Source organism: Bombina bombina, chromosome 9 (genome assembly GCF_027579735.1).
Source record: "Bombina bombina isolate aBomBom1 chromosome 9, aBomBom1.pri, whole genome shotgun sequence".
NCBI lineage: Eukaryota > Metazoa > Chordata > Amphibia > Anura > Bombinatoridae > Bombina > Bombina bombina.
Window position 1 is genome coordinate 198478401 of NC_069507.1, and position 23316 is coordinate 198501716.

Consider the following 23316-nt stretch of genomic DNA (forward strand, 5'->3'; position numbering starts at 1 on the left):
GCAATAAAGTCATGCCACCCTGAGGTACAGGGGGTGAGCACTGAGTACCATCCTGCATATTAGGATTTACAGCTTGCAGCAGTGGAGGAGAGTATGATGGGCCTACAGGAACATCTAAATCACTAGGGCCTGCCATCTGAGGCAGAATAGGAGGCCCAGGGGATGAAAAATAATTTTTAAGGCATGGGGCAGCAGAATGAGATTGCAGTACAGACTTTAGACAGGGGCTACAGAGCTGCGCAGGTGGGCAGACTATATTTGATTTACATAATAACCATTTATTAATTTCAAAAAGTTTCTCAACTGATTCTCCTTCTGAGAACTCCTCAGAGCAGGCGGACAGGTTATGGAGCAGCGGTCTTTAGACCACTGCTTCATAACTTGTGTTTCTGGCGAGCCTGAAGGGTCATCAAGTTCCGTTCAGAGCTTGATAAATAGACCCCATGGAGTCCATTCACTATTCATACTGGAAGACTGTATATAATAACTGGAGAGACTGGAGAACCCATTAGTGTATCTAACCCATTAACTCCCTCTTCTTAAACAGCATGTACACACTTTTACTCACTCAAAAGTATTGCGGTGTTTATAACTAATTTTATATGTTAATCTTGACACCCTTTATTGTAGCCAACTAGGGCTAGATGTAAAATGAGCTTGTCCACTGCTCTAAGCAATCACTGTCTAGTATGTAGCTGGTTTAGGTACTTTAAAACATTTTGAAGAAAACCTAGCTTAAAAAATGCATTTTTAAGAACCCAGGGCAAGCACATGATAAAAATAACACACCAACAGCAAAGAGTTTCATATGTGCAACTTTTATCAAAGTATATTTTCCTATATAAATTCTTACAAATCCTTTATTTTTAAATTTAATTGTGTCCATAAAATAGTAACATCCAGACGCAATAAATGAAATAACACAGGAATAAAAACCTCAGGTTATAATATTCATTCCAACATTATACTGTATTTCGCTTTTTTGGGGGGGGTGATCCCAATCTTTCTGAAAATTCTCTTTTGACTCTCAAAAATATCACAATCTTTTTGAGTAAACCAGAAATGCTTGTGCAATGACAAATGCGGACATGATTCACTATGACATATGATAAATCTACCCCTATGTGTGTTGCAATTGGATAGAGTAGTGTTCTTTTTGAATATATATTATTTTTAAATGTAATTTACTTATAGGTGTATATATAGGTATTTATATCTGTATTGATTTTTCATATAGATATATAGTAGATATGTTTTTTGTGTTTTATACATGTAATTGATAATTATAATGATGATGATGACATTCTGTATTTTATTTGGAGCAACTCAATCTTCATCAAAAAGAGCCAAAGCCTTGGCAGCTCTATCTTGTTTTTCGGGTCCAGAGATGTTCAGATCAGTAGCCAGTTTTTGTTGTTGGTCAATCTGTGGGTGTTGAGCACTTATCAAGCACCTAGCTGTTGCATTCAACCTATCTATTTTGTTGTTGATAACTTGTGATTGGATGGATAGATTGTTGTCACCAAAGTCGACGCTTTAGATGCACCATATATCATATCCAATCAAATATTTTTCCAATATGAAAATGGTGTTTCATTGTGATTGATCCGATTTTCACACGAAAAGTTGTGAAAATGTTTAACTTATCATGGAAGCCCTTTTCTTCGTACAGCTGTGCAGAATGTTTTCCAGTAACTGAAACATAGTTATACTTAAACAATATGCTTAAGATCCTGCAGTGCGGTAAAAGCGGCGTTACGTCCTGGTGCTCCCATAACCCCTCCACCTAAAAAGAAACAAAAAAAAAAAGAAATATAAGCAATTTTAAATAAAAAAACTGTATTATAATATAGTTTTGTAGTTAATGATTTATTGATGGTTCTCCGTGTGTGCAGCAGAATTACACTAGCCAAGCAAAACGAAATTTAATTTAAAGGGACAGTCAAGTCCAAAACAAACTTTCATTATTCAGATAGGGCATGTAATTTTAAACAATTTTCAAATTTACATCTATCACCAATTTTGATTTGTTCTCTTGGTATTCTTAGTTGAAAGCTAAACCTAGGAGGTTCATATGCTAATTTCTAGTGGAATGCTTGTGCAGTGCCGCCCCCTGCACATTTGCGGCCTATCGTTGGCTAGCAGGGGGTGTCAATCAACCAGATCATATCCAATCGGGCTGATTGCTGTCTGCCGCTTCAGAGGTGGCAGACGAGTTAAGAAACAGCAGTGGGTAGATAGCAGCATCCACTGCTTGGTAAATCTACCCCACTGTCTGAATAACAAAAGGGAAGTTTTTAGTGTTTTTATTCATTTAAGAAATTTAACCTAGCTGGTTTAGATACCGGTTGGTTATGCAGAAAAAAAAAATCCAATAAACTATTAGTGACAAATGAGCTCAATTTTAGTGTCATGACCATAGATGTGATACTGAAAAAGAATACTTTTTTTTTGCTTTCTTTAACAGAACCTGTAGTTAAAGGAAGAGTCTACTTTAAAAATGTTATTGATAGAAAAAGATAGATAATCCCTTTATTACTAATTTTCCGGTTTTGCATAACTAAGAAACTTATATTAAATAACATTTTAGAAACAAATCTAATATTTATTTGAAGTTCAGACTAAGGCCCCAACAGACTATCAGGACTGTTGGAATGTTAAAAAAGGGGCGTGTCTGAGCAATGTCGGTGAGTGTAGAAAGCGAAGAAAGAAACAATCCCATAATGTAACATTGTAGCAATGTGTAGCAATGTGGTGTAAAACCATTGGTATTCAATAGAGAACTTCAATAGCTATAAGATATGCGCTCAATGATCAGAAAATGCTCAGATACAGGGGGTTCCGCTTTTATTAAAACTCACAAATGTGAAAAATGTAAAAGTCACTCAGGGGTCAAAATGCTCTGGAACACATAAAACTGAAGCCAAACAAAAACATTGAACATATACTTCCCAAACTGTGCAGCAGCTGTGTGTTTGTTGTAGCTATTCAGTCCGTCTTGTAAAGAGTTCACCCCTCCTCCTTGTAACACAGTATTGTGAAAACTCCGACCTACGTTTCACCTCCCAGCTTTGTCAAGAAGTCAGTTATAAACCAAATGCTAACAAATTCATATGAAATGTAAAAGCCAGATATATTATTTAGAAGCCAGACACAAAAGTTTTAGGTACAAGAGAAATATTTCTCCTATCTATTTATATATCTGTCTGTCTGTCTGTATAATAGAGATGTGCATTCAAAAGTTTAATTCTTGTGCAACCGCAACACGCTAAAACCAGGATTTGCACAGCTTTTAGCGTGTTGCTGTTGCGCAAGAATGAATTTAGCAATGAAAATAACCGAGCATCACAAGGGGGCCACCTTCGTCTGCATTCAGGGGTTCACAAAACCTTTTAATGCACTTATCTACTATCTGAACACTGAATAACATGCTGTGATGCTATCCTTTTGTATTCCATTCCGATGTTACGTGTTAGAGCACATTCTAGCAGGTAGAACATTTTGTCTGCATCGAACAAGACCGTAGCTTTTGGAGGATATTACAAGTTATGTAAGTTTTGCACACATAAGTCCGACAGGAATACACTGAGGGGCTGATTTATCAAGGGCCGAATGGCTCCTGATGCCCATGTTTCCGCTTGATCCTTCAGGCTCGCCGGAAACAGCAGTTATGAAGAAGCGGTCTTAAGACCGCTGCTCCTTAACTGGTCCGCTGCCTCTGAGGCTGCGGACATCAATCTGCCTGATCCTATATGATGGGGTTGATTGACATCATCCGCTAGTGGCCAATTGGCCTCGAATCTGCAGGGGGCGGCATTTTACAAGCAGTTTACCAGAACTGCTTGTGCAATGTTAAATGCGTATTATGTCCGCCAGACATTGGTTAATCAGCCCCTAATTCTTCATGTGTGCTAACCCGACATGAGTTATATTAAAAGTGCATAATGTATTTATTAGATATAAAATATTGAAAAAGAATAATAATTAATGTAAATAATTATTATAGATGTAGTTAAATATTCTAAAAAAATCAATAGGATATATATGTAGATTTTACATTAACTATAATAATTAATATATTTTCAATATTTTATATTTAATATTTATGTAACGCAGCTTAAGATAATTAACAACGACACTGCGTTAGACCTACAGTGCACAACACACAGCGAGTTACGCATAGTTTACATTCCAATGTTCTTCAATTTTTTTTTTATATATATATATATATATATATATATATATATATATATATATATATACACCCACACACAGGTATAGTTATATATATAGAACTAAATAAAAACATAAGATGGGGTACAGGGGTGCACACTCCTCTAAGCGTAGTAAGTTTATGAAACAGCTTATTGTCAACTGCAACACTGATATAAAAAAAAAAACACCTCCTCCTCCTCTCTCTCTGTCAGCATCAAACTGGCAAGTGGCAAAATGTTCGATTTACAGCATTTGAAAATGAAATCACTTTCCAATGTCCAAAGAAATCCACATACTGAGTTACAAATATAGAACTTTGCACTAAAACTTTACATTAACACAACTGTTTGTCCAATTTTTAAGCAGCAGAACACATTTTTATAATTAAGCAAAACAAAACCACAAACTTTTTTAAAAGAGGTAGAACTAGAAAAAGGTAGAATTATACTGTTTATTACATTCTGCTATTCACTCTTTTTAGAAACTTTGCATTGAAATGCAAAAATGTCAACATGACCTCATGCTATGGCTGAGGTTGGCTCTCTTTTTTTACAAGCTATTTTGCCTGCAGCAGAGGCACTCAGATGGTGTTAAGGTGCCTGAGATGCTTAAGTTGGGTTTTGCCAATTTCACCAAGGTGGGATATTTATCTTTGTTAGCTCCACCAATGCAAAGTGTTTTCCTCCTTTGCAAGGGTCTTATCAATAATGTAAGTCCGGATTTCATTCTAACATGCAATGGTATGTAACCAGCTATAAGGTAAGGGAAAAAAATATCTAGTCCGCTCTTAAAATAACAGATATATACTTATAGAGGTTGAAACTGGTACAAATCATAATTTATTAAAAAAGAAAAGAAAAACAATTGAAAAAAGTCAAAAGAGCTAAGAACTTTATATCAATAACAGGACAAAGCCTTACACATTTATCTATACAGATAATAGTGCACATCAAATCAAATAACTCCCATCAATCTAGGTGTAAATAACAAGCTCGGCACAATATCATGCAAAGCATAGTCCAAAATTACCTGATTTATTATAAACAATCCAAAGGATGACTCCTATTATTTCTGTTTGCACATAAGCCAGGAGTTGTTGTAAACTTAAAAAAAAAGTATTCTGTCATGAGAAAGAGAAAAGTAAACGTTTGTAGTCGTCCGTCAGGCTAAGGACATAACAATAAAACACAATACCATGTGCAGGGGCTCATCAGAGTAAAGCAGCTGGTGCAGTGTGCAAACCAACTAATCGCAGACCAACTAATCGATAATGAGATTCGTTGACAACTATTTTCATAATCGATTATTATCGATTATATTGATTAGTTGTTGCAGCTCTATTTGAAAAGTAAAGGATCGTAAAAATATTATATGATGTATTTCTAAAACAAATGTATTCATTATATTAAAAAAAGTTTTTTGACTAAGGCATTTTGTCAAAGCTTTGTTTTAGTGTGGTTAAATTATCTTTAAACTTTCTTTTTTTCTGTTTTAATATTATGGATTATTAAATGGTGTGTACATGGGGTCACTAGTTTATTGGTGGATGCTTTCTAAGAAGACTTAATGTAATTATTAGACTTTTTACTTGCAAATCAAATATGGATTTATTTTGTAGTTGGGTGGAGAATAAGGGTCGGCTCTAAGGGGGGGCATTGGGGGCAATGCCCCCCCCCCCCCAAATGGAATGCTGGGCCCCCCAGGGCAAAAGAAGTGATTTAAAAAAAAATATATATTTTTTTTACATTTTTAAAGTGACAGAACGTCCAGGGTCCCAAATGTCGCATCAACCATTTGCAGCCACTGGACCCTGGAGATCTGCCACTGGAGGGCCCAGCTAATCTCTTTACTCTCCTCTATTTACAACCAGATAACAAATAAAGTTGCATTTCCCTGCTGGTGCTCTCACAGTTAACCTAGGGCTTGCAATGCCCCTCCTCCTGCTAGCCCACTTACTACAGAGCTGAAGTGAGATGATGACATCAGACCTCTGCAGGAAGTGCTGGGAGAAGCTAACAGTCAGTGAGAGGGAAGGCAGAAGTAATTTTGTGAAAACACAGCCGTATAACCAATGTGTGTGTGGGAGTAGTATCCCTTCCCTATTGTGCTTTATATCCTGGCAGCCACAGATAAAGAAACAAATTGGGAATTCCTTGGTTTCCCCACTGCAGTTCACACAAAACAAGTGTGCATTGTGCCTGCTTTATCTGCAGTGATCAGTGTAAAATGTGTGTCAGATTATAGGTGCTCAAATACACACACTTCAAATTTAGCTGTAGGACAATGAGTGAAATAGCCTTATGTTTATTATTTACATGTTTCAATACATCTATTTGTCCCCAAGGTTGTTATATTATATATATATATATATATATATATATATATATACACACACACAAACACAATACACACACTGTATATATATATATATATATATATATATATATATATATATATATATTGTTTGTGTATATATATATATATATATATATATACCGTGCGTATGTGTGTGTATATATATATATATATATATATATATACTGTGTGTGTATGTGTGTATATATGTGTATATATATATATATATATATATATAAAATTTGTGTGTATATACATACTGTATATACTGTGTGTGTGCTGGTAAATATCATTAATTAAATCTGTACAAGTAATGTACTGCTTGGCACTCAAACTTATTGTCACGTAAAAGCTTATTTGATCATTAGTAGGGTCATTGGTAGAGCTACACATGCAAACAGTGTCCACTGGCTGTGTCATATGTGGGAGACATTCCTGAGATATGACAAATGTAACCCCTGCACTGCCATAAATCTGGTAAATTTAACTGCTGCGGCACTGCCAGACATCTTATAAATGTAACCCCTGTACTCCTTGAGATATGACACATGTAACCGCTGCACTTCCAGAAATATAAACAAATCTAACTCCTGCACAGCCAGAGATCTGATAAATGTAACCCCTGGACTGCCACAGTAGGTCTGCTCTTATTTTGACTCTCATACATGCTTTTTAAATGTGTGCCCCCTCGTGAAAAAAAAATGCCCCCCCATTTCATTCGTTCTGGAGCCGACCCTGTGGAGATTATATTATCCCCCCGAAAGATGTATAGCAAAATGTGTGTACTCATTTCTCAGAGTAGTGTAAGGAAACATTAAGGAGGATATTTCTGTTCAAATTTTTGTGGACAAATAAGTGACAGAGACACCATGAATTGAAGAGACACTGCAGGAATACAGAACTTTGAACCCAATAATATGTATTTTTAAATGAACACAACAGTAAAATTGAAAGATTTTAAACAGGTTTTCTATTACTGTCCTTTTTGTTTTTGCTTTTCAGTATTCAAAGTTTGCTATTTGTATTGGAACCAAGAGTCTTATTTGTGAATTAATTGCCTGCGGCCCAATGATCTAAATGTCTTATGAGTTTAATTAAGAAATCTTGCCAGTACTATAAAGCCGCTGGTGGAATTCTCTAAAGGCAGTTTTAATCTTGAGAACACTGTGCCTTACAAAGGGGCTTTCTGTGCATTTATGTATGTGAAAGAAATGCATACATTACAATAGGGCTCACAAAAAAATATGAATTGTATAAATTAAATAACGAAATAAAAGGACTGTTAAAAATTATTTTGTTAAATTTAAAGCTGTGCATTCATTTTCGTACAAATGCACATTCATCGTGAAAATCCAAATGAATAAACCAATGAAAATTATAAAAAAAAAATCGTCAGTGTTCATTCATTTCCTTTATTTTTTTTAAGGGCTTAATATTTACCCTAACGTGCTCTCCATGCTCTGGAGAGCATATTATGGTAAGCACTGTAGCTTGTCTTCTTATCTTCATCGTGGCGGTGGTCTATCTTCATTCCGGCAGCGCTCCATCTTATCTTCATCACGGTGGCTGCGGTCTTCATCCATCTTCTGATCTTCCACAACGATCCTCTTTATGACGTCACCAGTCGCACACTGAATTTTGAATGCAAGTTACCCCTTTTACATAGGGATACCCTTGTTTTCCTATTGGCTGATGTTAATTTTCAAATTCAAATCAGCCTATAGAATGAACGTTTTTTCTATTGGCTGATTTAAATTTGATGGTAGGTTTTTTTATTTTTTGTAATGTAATGTTAGTTTTTATTTTAAAAGGTAAGGTTAGTCTTGGGGTAATTTAAGGGGGTGTTAGGTTAGGGGCTTAGATGTAAGTGGTTTACTTTGCAGTGGGGGGGGGTGGTGGTTTAGGGGTTAATAGTGTAGTGGTTTACTTTACAGTGGGGGGGGGGTGGCAGTTTAGGGGTTAATAATGTAGCGGTTTACTTTGCGTAACTGACATTTTTCTGCCAGCTCTTTGTCTATTCTCTAAACATTTCTCCCTGCAGATATAACTGTTTTATCTTGCAAATTAAAAGGTGTCAAAATACACAAAACACTTATTACCATAAAACACGTGCATACAAAAACACAGAGGATTGTAAAATAATATACTTTAAAAACAGGATCATCTGGTTTGCATTAGCTGCAGTATTTAAAGGGACAGACTAATTAAAATGAAACTCATGATTCAGATAGGGCATGCAATTTGAAACAACTTTCCAATTCACTTTTTTTTCAGGAAAAGTGCTTCTTTGTTCTCTTGGTATTCTTTGTTGAAAGCTAATTTCTAAGACTTTGGAGGACGCCTCTTATCTAAATGCAATTGACAGTTTTTCACAGTTAGAGGGTGTTAATTCATGTGTGCCATATAGATAACATTGTGCTCATGCCCATGGGGTTACTTATGAGAGGGCACTAATTGGCTAAAATGCAAGTATGTCAAAAGAACTGAAATAAGGGGGCAGTCTGCAGAGGCTTAAATACAAGGTAATCACAGAGGTAAAAAGTATATTAATATAACAGTGTTGGTTATGCAAAACTGGGGAATGGGAAATAAAGGGGTTATCTATCTTTTTAAACAATAACAATTGTTGAGTAGACTGTCCCTTTAAATTTGAAAGTGCGCCCCCTGCTTACTTCACTTTCTCTTGCAAATTTCCTTCTCCACCGAACTTCATTACTTACTAAGGCTGCATCTTGCAGGGATAGAGCCTTTTATATGAGAATTCCTTGAAGACAGTCCATATCTGTATAGTATTTAATAGTTTGAATCATACCTTTTTCTTTGTGTTTTTCAGTGTATAACCCAGTACAATTACTTTCCTAAACATTACTAAATAAAACAGTATTAATAATATATGGATAGATTACGAGTTTTGCGGTATGAGTAAAAAAGCAGCGTTAAGGCTCATAACGCTGCTTTTTCACTACCGCTGCTATTACGGGTCTTGTAGGTACAGCTGTCCTGCACACTTTTTTGGCCGTACCGCAAATTAATTTACGCAATTTTCGTAAAGTCTTTTTTCAATGGGACTTCCATAGCGCCGGTATTGCAAACTTTTTTTTTTAGGCCAAAAAGTGAGCGGTACAGCCTATCCCGCAAGGTTCGTAACGCATTCTAAAGTCAGTAGTTATGAGTTTTACACTACAGAGCTGTAGCATAAAACTCATAACTAAAGTGCTAAAAAGTACACTAACTCCCATAAACTACCTATTAACCCCTAAACCGAGGCCCTCCCGCATCGCAAACACTAAAATAAATTTATTAACCCCTAATCTGCCGCTCCGGACATCGCCGCCACTAGAATAAACATATTAACCCCTAAACCGCCGCACTCCTGCCTCCCAAACACTAGTTAAATATTATTGACCCCTAATCTGCCGTCCCTAACATCGCCGCCACCTACCTTCATTTATTAACCCCTAATCTGCCGTCCCCAACGTCGCCGCCACTATACTAAAGTTATTAACCCCTAAACCTAAGTCTAAACCAAACACCCCCTAACTTAAATATAATTAAAATAAATCTAAATAAAACCTACTTTCATTACATAAATAATTCATATTTAAAACTAAATACTTACCTGTAAAATAAACCCTAAGCTAGCTACAATATAATTAATAGTTACATTGTATCTAGCTTAGGTTTTATTTTTATTTTACAGGCAAGTTTTTATTTATTTTAACTAGGTAGAATAGTTACTAAATAGTTATTAACTATTTACTAACTACCTAGCTAAAATAAATACAAATTTACCTGTAAAATAAAACCTAACCTGTCTTACACTAACACCTAACCTTACACTACAATTAAATCAATTACCTAAATTAAATACAATTACCTAAATAACAAAAACAAACAAACACTAACTTACACAAAATATAAAACAAATTACAAGATATTTAAACTAATTACACCTAATCGAATAGCCCTATCAAAATAAAAAAAGCCCCCCCAAAATAAAAAAAAACCCTAGCCTAAACTAAACTACCAATTGCCCTTAAAAGGGCCCACACCCACAACCTACACAACCAACCCCCCAAATAAAACCCTAACTAAAAAAACCTAAGCTCCCCATTGTCCTGAAAAGGGCATTTGGATGGGCATTGCCCTTTAAAAGGGCATTTAGCTCTATTGGTGCCCAAACCCTAATCTAAAACTAAAACCCACCCAATAAACCCTTAAAAAAAACCTAGCACTAACCCCCGAAGATCCACTTACAGTTTTGAAGACCAGACATCCATCCTACACGAAGCCAGGAGAAGTCCTCAACAAAGCGGCAGGAAGTCCTCAACGAATCCAGGAGAAGTCTTCATCCAAGCTGGGACAAGTGGTCCTCCTGACGGGCAGAAGTCTTCATCGAGATGGTTTCTTCAATCTTCATCCATCCGGCGAAGAGCGGGTCCATCTTCAAGACATCTGGCGCGGAGCATTCTCTTCTTGCGACGACTACCCGACGAATGAAGTTTCCTTTAAGTGACGTCATCCAAGATGGCGTCCCTTAGATTCCGATTGGCTGATAGAATTCTATCAGCCAATCGGAATTAAGGTTGAAAAAATCCTATTGGTTGATGCAATCAGCCAATGGGATTAAACTACAATCTTATTGGCTGATCCAATCAGACAATAGCATTGAGCTTGCATTCTATTGGCTGTTCCAATCAGCCAATAGAATGCAAGCTCAATCCTATTGGCTGATTGGATCAACCAATAGGATTTAAGTTCAACCTTAATTCCGATTGACTGATAGAATTTTATCAGTCAATCGGAATCTAAGGGACGCCATCTTGGATGACGTCACTTAAAGGGACCTTCATTCGTCGGGTAGTCGTCGGAAGAAGAGGATGCTCCGCACCGGATGTCTTAAAGATGGACCCGCTCCTCGCCGGATGGATGAAGATAGAAGATGCCGTCTGGATGAAGACTTCTGCCCGTCTGGAGGACCACTTCTCCGAGCTTGGATGAAGACTTCTCATGGATTTGTTAAGGACTTCTTGCCGCTTCGTTGAGGACTTCTCCCGGCTTCGTTTAGGATGGATGTCCGGTCTTCAAAACTGTAAGTGGAACTTCGGGGGTTAGTGTTAGTTTTTTTTAAAGGTTTATTGGGTGGGTTTTAGTTTTAGATTAGGGTTGTGTGGGTGGTGGGTTTTACTGTTGGGGGGGTTGTTTGTATTTTTTTACAGGTAAAAGAGCTGGTTTCTTTGGGGCAATGCCCCGCAAAAGGCCCTTTTAAGGGCTATTGGTAGTTTAGTTTAGGCTAGGGTTTTTTTTATTTTGTGGGGACTTTTTTATTTTGATAGGGCTATTAGATTAGGTGTAATTAGTTTAAATATCTTGTAATTTGTTTTTTATTTTGTGTAATTTAGTGGGGGTTTTTTTGCAATTTAGGTATTTGTATTTAATTTAGGTAATTGTATTTAATTTAGGTAATTGATTTAATTGTAGTGTAAGGTTAGGTGTTAGTGTCAGACAGGTTAGGTTTTATTTTACAGGTAAATTTGTATTTATTTTAGCTAGGTAGTTAGTAAATAGTTAATAACTATTTAGTAACTATTCTACCTAGTTAAAATAAATACAAACTTGCCTGTAAAATAAAAATAAAACCTAAGCTAGATACAACGTAACTATTAGTTATATTGTAGCTATCTTAGGGTTTATTTTACAGGTAATTATTTAGTTTTAAATATGAATTATTTAGGTAATGATAGTAGGTTTTATTTAGATTTCTTTTAATTATGTTTAAGTTAGGGGGTGTTAGGGTTAGACAGGTTTAGGGGTTAATAAATTTAGTATAGTGGCGGCGACGTTGGGGGCAGCAGATTAGGGGTTAATAAGTGTAGGTAGGTGGCGGCGACATTGGGGACGGGAGATTAGGGGTTAATAAATATAATGTAGGTGTCGGCGATGTTGGGGGCAGCAGATTAGGGGTTCATAAGTATAATGTAGGTGCCGGCCATGTCGGGAGCGGCAGATTAGGAGTTAATAAGTGTAAGATTAGGGGTGTTTAGACTCGGGGTTCATGTTAGGGTGTTAGGTGTAAACATAAATGTAGTTTCCCCATAGGAATCAATGGGGCTGCATTACGGAGCTTTACGCTGCTTTAATGCAGGTGTTAGGCTTTTTTTCAGCCGGCTCTCCCCATTGATGTCTATGGGGAAATCGTGCACGAGCACGTACAACCAGCGCTAGTATTGGAGTGCGGTATGGAGCACAATTTTGCTCTATGCTCACTTCTTGCCTTTTAACTCCGGGTTTATGAAAACCTGTAATACCAGCGCTGTAGGTAAGTGAGCGGTGACAATAACGTGCAAGTTAGCACCACACCCCTCTTACCGCAAAACTCGTAATCTAGCCGATAGTTCTGCTATACTTTCTTAAAACAATAATCTTGATTTTAAACATTCAAACAGCATATTTCTATTAATATTACACATGACTTTAATTCGACTTTACTATGTTCCCTAATTATAATTTTTTTTTCACACGGAGAGGCTATGGACACAGTTGCATAATAAGCATTAAAATATGTTCAGTGTAACAGCAAAGATAAGCACATTTCAATCTCATTTGATGCTGCTCACACATTTTGCACTGCTTCAAAGTTAACTTAATAAGGGTCTAAATCCTTTCTTTCCAACCTTAATTGAAGCAGCACAACTCTCTATATAATGAGATGCAGAATATTTCCTGGACATTGGACAAGGTCTCTAGTATCATTCTTGTTGCAGTTCAGTAATCATACATTCTAGAATTATGTTGGACAGGTGTTGAAGCAACAGTTCTTTAAATACCTATATTATTTTTACTGTGATTTAAAAAAGATTCCTTAACCAATCCAAGTAATCATCTTCCATTATTAAATTCTTTTATTTTTGTATTTATTTTGGTACTATTTAAAGGGACGTTCCGGTCCAAATTTAAATGCACATAGACAAATTACATCTTTGAATAGAAACATATCTGCAAAAAACAAAAATGCTTCTAGTAAAAGTGATCATTGTTTTAGTGTTAGAATTTTTCCCTGCACATGCTAGATATTCTCAGTGCACCAGCATGTTAAATACTGCAGCTGCTCAGATCACCAGTGGGGCTTGTATCATGTCAGCGATTAAAAAACTGCGTCATTACAAGATGGTATAAGCACCTTGGTCTCTCTGTGCTGTGCTGTGTTTAATATACTGGTGCACAGTGCATATTTAAATACACTTTTGAAACAGCTACCGCTTTTATTAAAAGCCCTTTTTGCTAATTCATGTATATTGCAAAAATTATTCTATACTAAATTGAAATGCATCCATCCATGTGGATTTCAATTTTGGCTGGAATGTCCCTTTAACTAATTGCTTTATCAGTCATGAGTCTTTCCATTCTCTATGTAAGTCAAGCACAACTGATAACGTGTAGTGTGTTACTGCCTGCTTAGTCTCACATAAACATTAACGCTTGATCAGTTATTGCTTAAAATGTGTAACCATAGCATTATAAGACATCCAATTTCTATATAGTGTGCTCAATATACTTTAATTGGAATGCGACATTAGCATGTTCATTGTGCTCATATTACAAGTGATCTGTAAAGTGTTATGCTCACATAAAATACCACTTTCCATAACACCCAAAATCAGATGGATGATTACTGGGATTTGAGAGGTTAACAGATTATGGGCAGAGGCCCACCGGTAAATTGCAGGCAGGACTGTGTCTTTGAGGGGTGGGGTTATGTGTGGATAGGCAAGGTATGGGAGGTCTGTGGGCATGTCTGGGAGGTCTGTGGGTGTGCCCGACAGGTCTGTGGGTGTGCCCGAGAGGTCTGTGGGTGTGTCCAAGAGGTCTGTGGGTGTGCCCAAGAGGTCCGTCTGCATATGTGGGAGAGGTTCGGTCAGTCCCTTAAAACCAGGACACCGAACAACTGCGGGACATACCTTCCAAACAGTGAAAATCTTGCAGGATGCAGCATGGTTGGGTGGTATGACTTTCACATTTAAAGGGATACTAAACCCAAAAATGTTTTCATTCATGATGCGGATAGAGATGCAATTTGAAGCAACTTTCTAATTTACTCCTATTATCAATTTTTATTTGTTCTCTTTGTATCTTTTAGGTTTAGCACCTGGGTACTGCTTGCTGATTGGTGGCTAAATGTAGCCACCAATCAGCAAGTGCATTCCAGGGTCCTGAACCAAAAGTGGGCGGGCTCCTAAGCTTACATTCAAATAAAGATAGCAAGAGAACAAAGAAAAAATGCTACTAAGAGTAAATTAAAAATCATGAAAGAAAATTTGGGTTTAGTATCCCTTTAATGCTTTTTATACCTGGGGACCGATTTATCATTGTCTGTCCGACATGATACACTGTAGGGGGGTAGTTATCAAGCCGTCTACTTTTCTGGCTTCGCCGGCCCAATACGCCCGCCTAAGCTCGCCTACCTTCGCCGCCGCGGACCTTGAATACGTTCGCCTAAGTTATCAAATAAAGCTGTCAAAAAGCCGCGGGGCGATGAGCAGCGGACTGTGACAGTTATCACTCATCCGATCTCGCTGCCCTTCGGCTTTTTCCCAGCTTTATTGCTAGCCTGTCACTAAGCACTCACACTAAACTGCACTGTTCTACCCCCTATACCGGCGCCCCCGGAGCCCCCCGCAACTAAATAAAGTTACTAACCCCTAAACCGCCGCTCCTAGACCCCGCCGCAACTCTTATAAATGTATTAACCCCTAAACCGCCGCTCCTAGACCCTGCCGCAACTCTTATAAATGTATTAACCCCTAAACCGCCGCTCCCGGACACCGCTGCCACCTACATTATACCTAGTAACCCCTATCCTGCCCCCCCTACACCGTCGCCCTCTATTATAAAATTATTAACCCCTATCCTGCTGATCCCTCACCTCTCCGCAACTAAATAAATAGTTTAACCCCTAAACCGCCGCTCCCTGAACCCGCCGCAACCTATATTAAACCTATTAACCCCTATCCTGCCCCCCCTACACCGTCGCCACCTATAAAAAATTTATTAACCCCTATCCTGCCCCCCACTACGCCGCCGCCACTGTAATAAAATTATTAACCCCTAAACCTAAGTCTAACCCTAACGCCCCCCTAACTTAAATATTAATTAAATAAATCTAAATAAATTAACTCTTATTAACTAAATGAATCCTATTTAAAACTAAATACTTACCTTTAAAATAAACCCTAATATAGCTACAATATAAATAATAATTATATTCTAGCTATCTTAGGATTTATATTTATTTGACAGGTAACTTTCAATTTATTTTAACCATGTACAATAACTATTAAATAGTTATTAACTATTTAATAGCTTACCTAGCTAAAATAAAGAGAAATGTACCTGTGAAATAAATCCTAACCTAAGTTACAATTACACCTAACACTACACTATACTTTAATAAATTATTACTATTTAAAACTAAATACTTACCTGTAAAATAAACCCTAAGATAGCTACAATGTAATTAATAATTATATTATAGCTATCTTAGGATTTATATTTATTTTACAGGTAGCTTTGTATTTATTTTAGCTAGTTAGAATAGTTATTAAATAGTTATTAACTATTTAATAACTACCTAGCTAAAAGAAATACAAAATTACCTGTAAAATAAATCCTAACCTAAGTTACAATTAAACCTAATACTACACTATCATTAAATTAACTAAATAAACTACCTACAAATAACTACAATTAAATACAATTACATAAACTAACTAAAGTACAAAAAATAAAAAAAGCTAAGTTACAAAAAATAAAAAAATAAGTTACAAACACGTTAAAAATATTACAACAATTTTAAGCTACTTACACCTAATCTAAGCCCCCTAATAAAATAACAAACCCCCCAAAATAAGAAAAATCCCTACCCTATTCTAAATTAAATAAATTTCAAAGCTCTTTTACCTTACCAGCCCTTAAAAGGGCCATTTGTGGGGGCATGCCCCAAAAAGTTCAGCTCTTTTGCCTGTAAAAGAAAAATACAACCCCCCCAACATTAAAACCCACCACCCACATACCCCTAATCTAACCCAAACCCCCCTTACAAAAACCTAACACTAATCCCCTGAAGATCATCCTACCTTGAGTCGTCTTCACTCAGCCGAGCCACCGATGGAACTGAAGAGGACATCCGGAGCGGAAGAAGTTAATCCTCCAAGCGGCACTGAAGAAATCTTCCATCCGATGAAGTCATCATCCAGGCGGCGCTGAAGAAGTCTTTGATCCGGCCGATGTCATCTTCCAAGAGGCGCTGAAGATGTCTTCTATCCGGGTGAAGTCATCTTCCAAGCCGGGTCTTGAATCTTCCTTCCGCCAATGCGGAACCACCTTCTTCACCGACGGACTACGACGAATGACGGCTCCTTTAAGGGACGTCATCCAAGATGGCGTCCCCTCAATTCCGATTGGCTGATAGGATTCTATCAGCCAATCGGAATTAAGGTAGGAAAAATCTGATTGGCTGATGGAATCAGCCAATCAGATTGAGCTCGCATTCTATTGGCTGTTCCGATCAGCCAATAGAATGCGAGCTCAATCTGATTGGCTGATTGGATCAGCCAATCGGATTGAACTTGAATCTGATTGGCTGATTCCATCAGCCAATCAGATTTTCCTACCTTAATTCCGATTGGCTGATAGAATCCTATCAGCCAATCGGAATTGAGGGGACGCCATCTTGGATGACGTCCCTTAAAGGAGCCGTCATTCGTCGTAGTCCGTCGGTGAAGAAGGTGGTTCCGCGTCGGCGGAAGGAAGATTCAAGACCCGGCTTGGAAGATGACTTCACCCGGATAGAAGACATCTTCAGCGCCTCTTGGAAGATGACATCGGCCGGATCAAAGACTTCTTCAGCGCCGCCTGGATGATGACTTCATCGGATGGAAGATTTCTTCAGCGCCGCTTGGAGGATTAACTTCTTCCGCTCCGGATGTCCTCTTCAGTTCCATCGGTGGCTCGGCTGAGTGAAGACGACTCAAGGTAGGATGATCTTCAGGGGATTAGTGTTAGGTTTTTGTAAGGGGGGTTTGGGTTAGATTAGGGGTATGTGGGTGGTGGGTTTTAATGTTGGGGGGGGTTGTATTTTTCTTTTACAGGCAAAAGAGCTGAACTTTTTGGGGCATGCCCCCCACAAATGGCCCTTTTAAGGGCTGGTAAGGTAAAAGAGCTTTGAAATTTATTTAATTTAGAATAGGGTAGGGATTTTTCTTATTTTGGGGGGTTTGTTATTTTATTAGGGGGCTTAGATTAGGTGTAAGTAGCTTAAAATTGTTGTAATATTTTTAACGTGTTTGTAACTTATTTTTTTATTTTTTGTAACTTAGCTTTTTTTATTTTTTGTACTTTAGTTAGTTTATGTAATTGTATTTAATTGTAGTTATTTGTAGGTAGTTTATTTAGTTAATTTAATGATAGTGTAGTATTAGGTTTAATTGTAACTTAGGTTAGGATTTATTTTACAGGTAATTTTGTATTTCTTTTAGCTAGGTAGTTATTAAATAGTTAATAACTATTTAATAACTATTCTAACTAGCTAAAATAAATACAAAGTTACCTGTAAAATAAATATAAATCCTAAGATAGCTATAATATAATTATTAATTATATTGTAGCTATATTAGGGTTTATTTTAAAGGTAATTATTTAGTTTTAAATAGGATTCATTTAGTTAATAAGAGTTAATTTATTTAGATTTATTTAATTAATTATTTAAGTTAGGGGGGCGTTAGGGTTAGGGTTAGACTTAGGTTTAGGGGTTAATAATTTTATTACAGTGGCGGCGGCGTAGTGGGGGGCAGGATAGGGGTTAATAAATTTATTATAGGTGGCGACGGTGTAGGGGGGGCAGGATAGGGGTTAATAGGTTTAATATAGGTTGCGGCGGGTTCAGGGAGCGGCGGTTTAGGGGTTAATACATTTAATATAGGTTGCGGCGGGTTCAGGGAGCGGCGGTTTAGGGGTTAATACATTTATTATAGTTGCGGTGGGCTCCGGGAGCGGCGGTTTAGGGGGTAATAACTTTATTTAGTTGCGGCGGTGTAGGGGGGGTCAGATTAGCGGTGTTTAGACTCGGGGTACATGTTAGGGTGTTAGGTGTAGACAGCTCCCATAGGAATCAATGGGATGTCTGTCAGCAGCGAACTTGTACTTTCGCTATGGTCAGACTCCCATTGATTCCTATGGGATCCGCCGCCTCCAGGCTGGCGCTTTGAAAACCAGGTACGCTGGGCCGTAAAAGTGCCGAGCGTACTTGCTAGTTTTTTGATAACTAGCAAAAGTAGTGAGAATGTGCCGCACTTGTGTGCGGAACATCTGGAGTGACGTAAGAATCGATCTGTGTCGGACTGAGTCCGGCGGATCGAAGTTTACGTCACAAAATTCTACTTTTGCCGGTCTCGAGCCTTTGATAACTAAGGCGAATCAGCCTCGCCACAAATACGCTGCGGAATTCCAGCGTATTTGAGGTTGACGGCTTGATAACTAGGCCCCGTAGTGTATCATGTCCGACAGACATCGCTGAATGCGGACAGCATACGCTGTCCGCATTCAGCATTGCACAAGCAATGGTGAACTGCTTGTGCAATGCCGCCCCCCTGCAGATTCCACTGTTGGGCTAATCATGATGCGGATAGAGATGCAATTTTAAGCAACTTTCTAATTTACTCCTATTATCAATTTTTATTTGTTCTCTTTGTATCTTTTAGGTTTAGCACCTGGGTACTGCTTGCTGATTGGTGGCTAAATGTAGCCACCAATCAGCAAGTGCATTCCAGGGTCCTGAACCAAAAGTGGGCAGGCTCCTAAGCTTACATTCAAATAAAGATAGCAAGAGAACAAAGAAAAAATGCTACTAAGAGTAAATTAAAAAGTTGCTGAAAATTACATTCTCTATTCGCATCATGAAAGAAAATTTGGGTTTAGTATCCCTTTAATGCTTTTTATACCTGGGGACCAATTTATCATTGTCTGTCCGACATGATACACTGTAGTGTATCATGTCCGACAGACATCGCTGAATGCGGACAGCATACGCTGTCCGCATTCAGCATTGCACAAGCAATGGTGAACTGCTTGTGCAATGCCGCCCCCCTGCAGATTCCACTGTTGGGCTAATCATTTAAAAAAATGTATAAAATAAATTGATTTAGTTGTTTATTGGGATGTTGGGGTGGAGAGCGAAATTGCAAGTGGGGGGGGGGGGCAAGAAAATGCCCAGGGTCCAGTCAATATGAAAGACAACCCTGCTTAAATGTACATAGCAAAGAGCTAAATAAAAATCCTCACTTGAGCAGAGATTTTGTACTCGGCTTTGGGCTCATGCACAAAAATAAAAAGAGGACTATGTCAAACCTGGTGAGCTGTAAAAGGGTTTGAGAGTGTTTTTTTTACACGTGGTATATTAGTCCAATGAAAAATGTACTATAATACAACGGTTTGTTTGCATCACACTCCATTAGTATTGGTTGTTGTCAGCACAAAATGCACTACTGAACATTCTATGCACTAAACAATACTGAAAGGGATAGGAAATTCAAAATTTGTATGATTCAGATAGAGCATGTCATTTTAAGACACTTTTACACTCACTTCTGTTTTCAAATCTACTTTATTCTCTTGTTATCCTTTGTTGAAAAAGAATATGTACATGTCCTACACCACTGACAGTAAGCTGGTGATTGGTGGCTACACATATTTGTATCTTGTCATTGGCTGACTAGATATGTTCAGCTAACTCCCAGAAGTGCATTACTGCTACTTCAACAAAGGATACCAAGAGAATAAAGCAAATTTGATCATATAAGCCATTAAAAAGTTGTTTCAAACTGTAGGCTCTATCCAAATAATGAAATAATTTTGGGTTTCATGTCCCTTAAACTCTACAACACTGACCATTCTATGCACTCTACAACACTGACCATTCTATGCACTCTACAACACTGACCATTCTATGCACTCTACAATACTGACCATTCTATGCACTCTACAATACTGACCATTCTATGCACTCTACAACACTGACCATTCTATGCACTCTACAATACTGACCATTCTATGCACTCTACAATACTGACCATTCTATGCACTCTACAATACTGACCATTCTATGCACTCTACAATACTGACCATTCTATGCACTCTACAACACTGACCATTCTATGCACTCTACAATACTGACCATTCTATGCACTCTACAATACTGAACATTCTATGCACTCTACAACACTGACCATTCTATGCACTCTACAATACTGACCATTCTATGCACTCTACAACACTGACCATTCTATGCACTCTACAACACTGACCATTCTATGCACTCTACAACACTGACCATTCTATGCACTCTACAACACTGACCATTCTATGCACTCTACAACACTGACCATTCTATGCACTCTACAATACTGACCATTCTATGCACTCTACAACACTGACCATTCTATGCACTCTACAATACTGACCATTCTATGCACTCTACAATACTGACCATTCTATGCACTCTACAACACTGACCATTCTATGCGCTCTACAATACTGAACATTCTATGCACTCTACAACACTGACCATTCTATGCACTCTACAATACTGACCATTCTATGCACTCTACAACACTGACCATTCTATGCACTCTACAACACTGACCATTCTATGCACTCTACAATACTGACCATTCTATGCACTCTACAATACTGACCATTCTATGCACTCTACAATACTGACCATTCTATGCACTCTACAATACTGACCATTCTATGCACTCACAACACTGAACATTCTATGCACTCACAACACTGAACACTCTGTGCACTCTACAATACTGACCATTCTATGCACTCTACAATACTGAACATTCTATGCACTCTACAACACTGAACATTCTATGCACTCTACAACACTAAACACTCTGTGCACTCTACAATACTGAACATTCTATGCACTCTACAACACTGACCATTCTATGCACTCTACAATACTGACCATTCTATGCACTCTACAATACTGACCATTCTATGCACTCTACAATACTGACCATTCTATGCACTCTACAATACTGACCATTCTATGCACTCTACAATACTGACCATTCTATGCACTCTACAATACTGACCATTCTATGCACTCACAACACTGAACACTCTGTGCACTCTACAACACTGAACATTCTATGCATTAGAAAAATGTATCAAGTTTGCAGACAGATACATTCTCAAGTAGAGAACCTGCCCACCTGCCACTTGCGATGCAGCATTTGAAGGTAAAATGTATCATTGCACTGAGCCCCCTCTTGTGCAATCTCGCCCCCTGCTCTTGCGCAACCAATTGCACGAGAGCATGAAATGTCAACTACAACACTCGATTCAGAGTGATTGAAACACTTTGATTTATCTCTACACTTCTGAGGTGCTTCTTAAATTTATGGTTGCAGGTTCGATCATACACAGTAAAGTCTCAAAAGCTGTAAATGTAGGTTGATACATTTTATCAAGTGTGTAACTACATTCATATGATCATTTCATCTTGATAATGCAGCTCTGCATCTTTTATTTTCTCCAACATTGGTGTGTCCGGTCCACGGCGTCATCCATTACTTGTGGGATATTCTCCTCCCCTACAGGGAATGGCAAGGAGAGCACACAGCAAGAGCTGTCCATATAGTCCCCCCTCTGGCTCCGCCCCCCAGTCATTCTCCTTGCTGCTCTGAACGTTTTTAGCGCCAGGCACTTGTTAAGGCACCTTCCCAGTCAGGAAGGGCCTTTCTCTGTAGTATGCAGAGCCTAATTTTCACGCCATTATTGCGCAGTTACTTTTGAGTTCAGTACATGCAGCTGCATGTGTGAGGGTCTGGTATCCACTGAAAACGTTTCTAGAAGGCTTCAATTGGTATCGTATACCCCCCTGGGATTGGTGAAGTCGCAACAAAGGCTGTGGCTGGGACTGTAGGGGAGTTAAAATTGCAAACGGCTCCGGTTTCCACATTTTAAGGGTTAACAGCTTGAAAATTGGGGTGCAATACTTTGAATGCATTAAGACACTGTGGTGAAAATTTGGTAAAGATTGGATAATTCCTTCATAGTTTTTCACATATTCAGTAATAAAGTGTGCCCTGTTTAACATTTAAAGAGACAGTAACGGTTTTGTATTAAAACGGTTTTTGTGCTTTATTAATCAGTTTAAGCCTGTTTAACATGTCTGTACCTTCAGATAGATCATGTTCTGTATGTATGGAAGCCAATGTGGTTCCCCCTTCAAATATATGTGATAATTGTTCCATAGTGTCCAAACAAAGTAAGGACAGTACTGTCACAAATAGTAAGGTTGCCCAAGATGATTCCTCAGTGGAAGGAAGTAGACATAGTTCTACATCATCTCCTTCTGTGTCTATACCAGTTATGCCCGCGCAGGCGACCCCTAGTACTTCTAGTGCGCCAATGCTTGTTACTATGCAACAATTGACGGCAGTAATGGATAACTCCATAGCTAATATTTTATCCAAAATGCCAGCATTTCAGAGAAAGCACGATTGCTCTGTTTTAAACACTGTAGAGCAGGAGGGCGCTGATGATAATTTTTCTGTCATACCCTCACACCAATCTGAAGTGGCAGTGAGGGAGGGTTTGTCAGATGGGGAAATTTCTGATACAGGAAGAATTTCTCAGCAGGCAGAACCTGATGTTGTGACATTTAAATTTAAA

The 23316-nt window shown here is 38.0% G+C and overlaps 1 protein-coding gene across 1 annotated transcript in view; it reads right to left on the reverse strand.

The window, feature by feature from the left end:
* Positions 1–802: 802 nt before the first annotated feature.
* PYROXD2 (pyridine nucleotide-disulphide oxidoreductase domain 2) overlaps positions 803–23316 on the reverse strand; it is a 214253-nt gene continuing 191739 nt past the window's right edge. Inside the window, exon 16 of the mRNA XM_053692557.1 lies at positions 803–1786. Coding sequence (XP_053548532.1) covers positions 1713–1786 — 74 coding nt within the window. The 3' untranslated portion in view covers positions 803–1712. The remainder of the gene's footprint in view (positions 1787–23316) is intronic.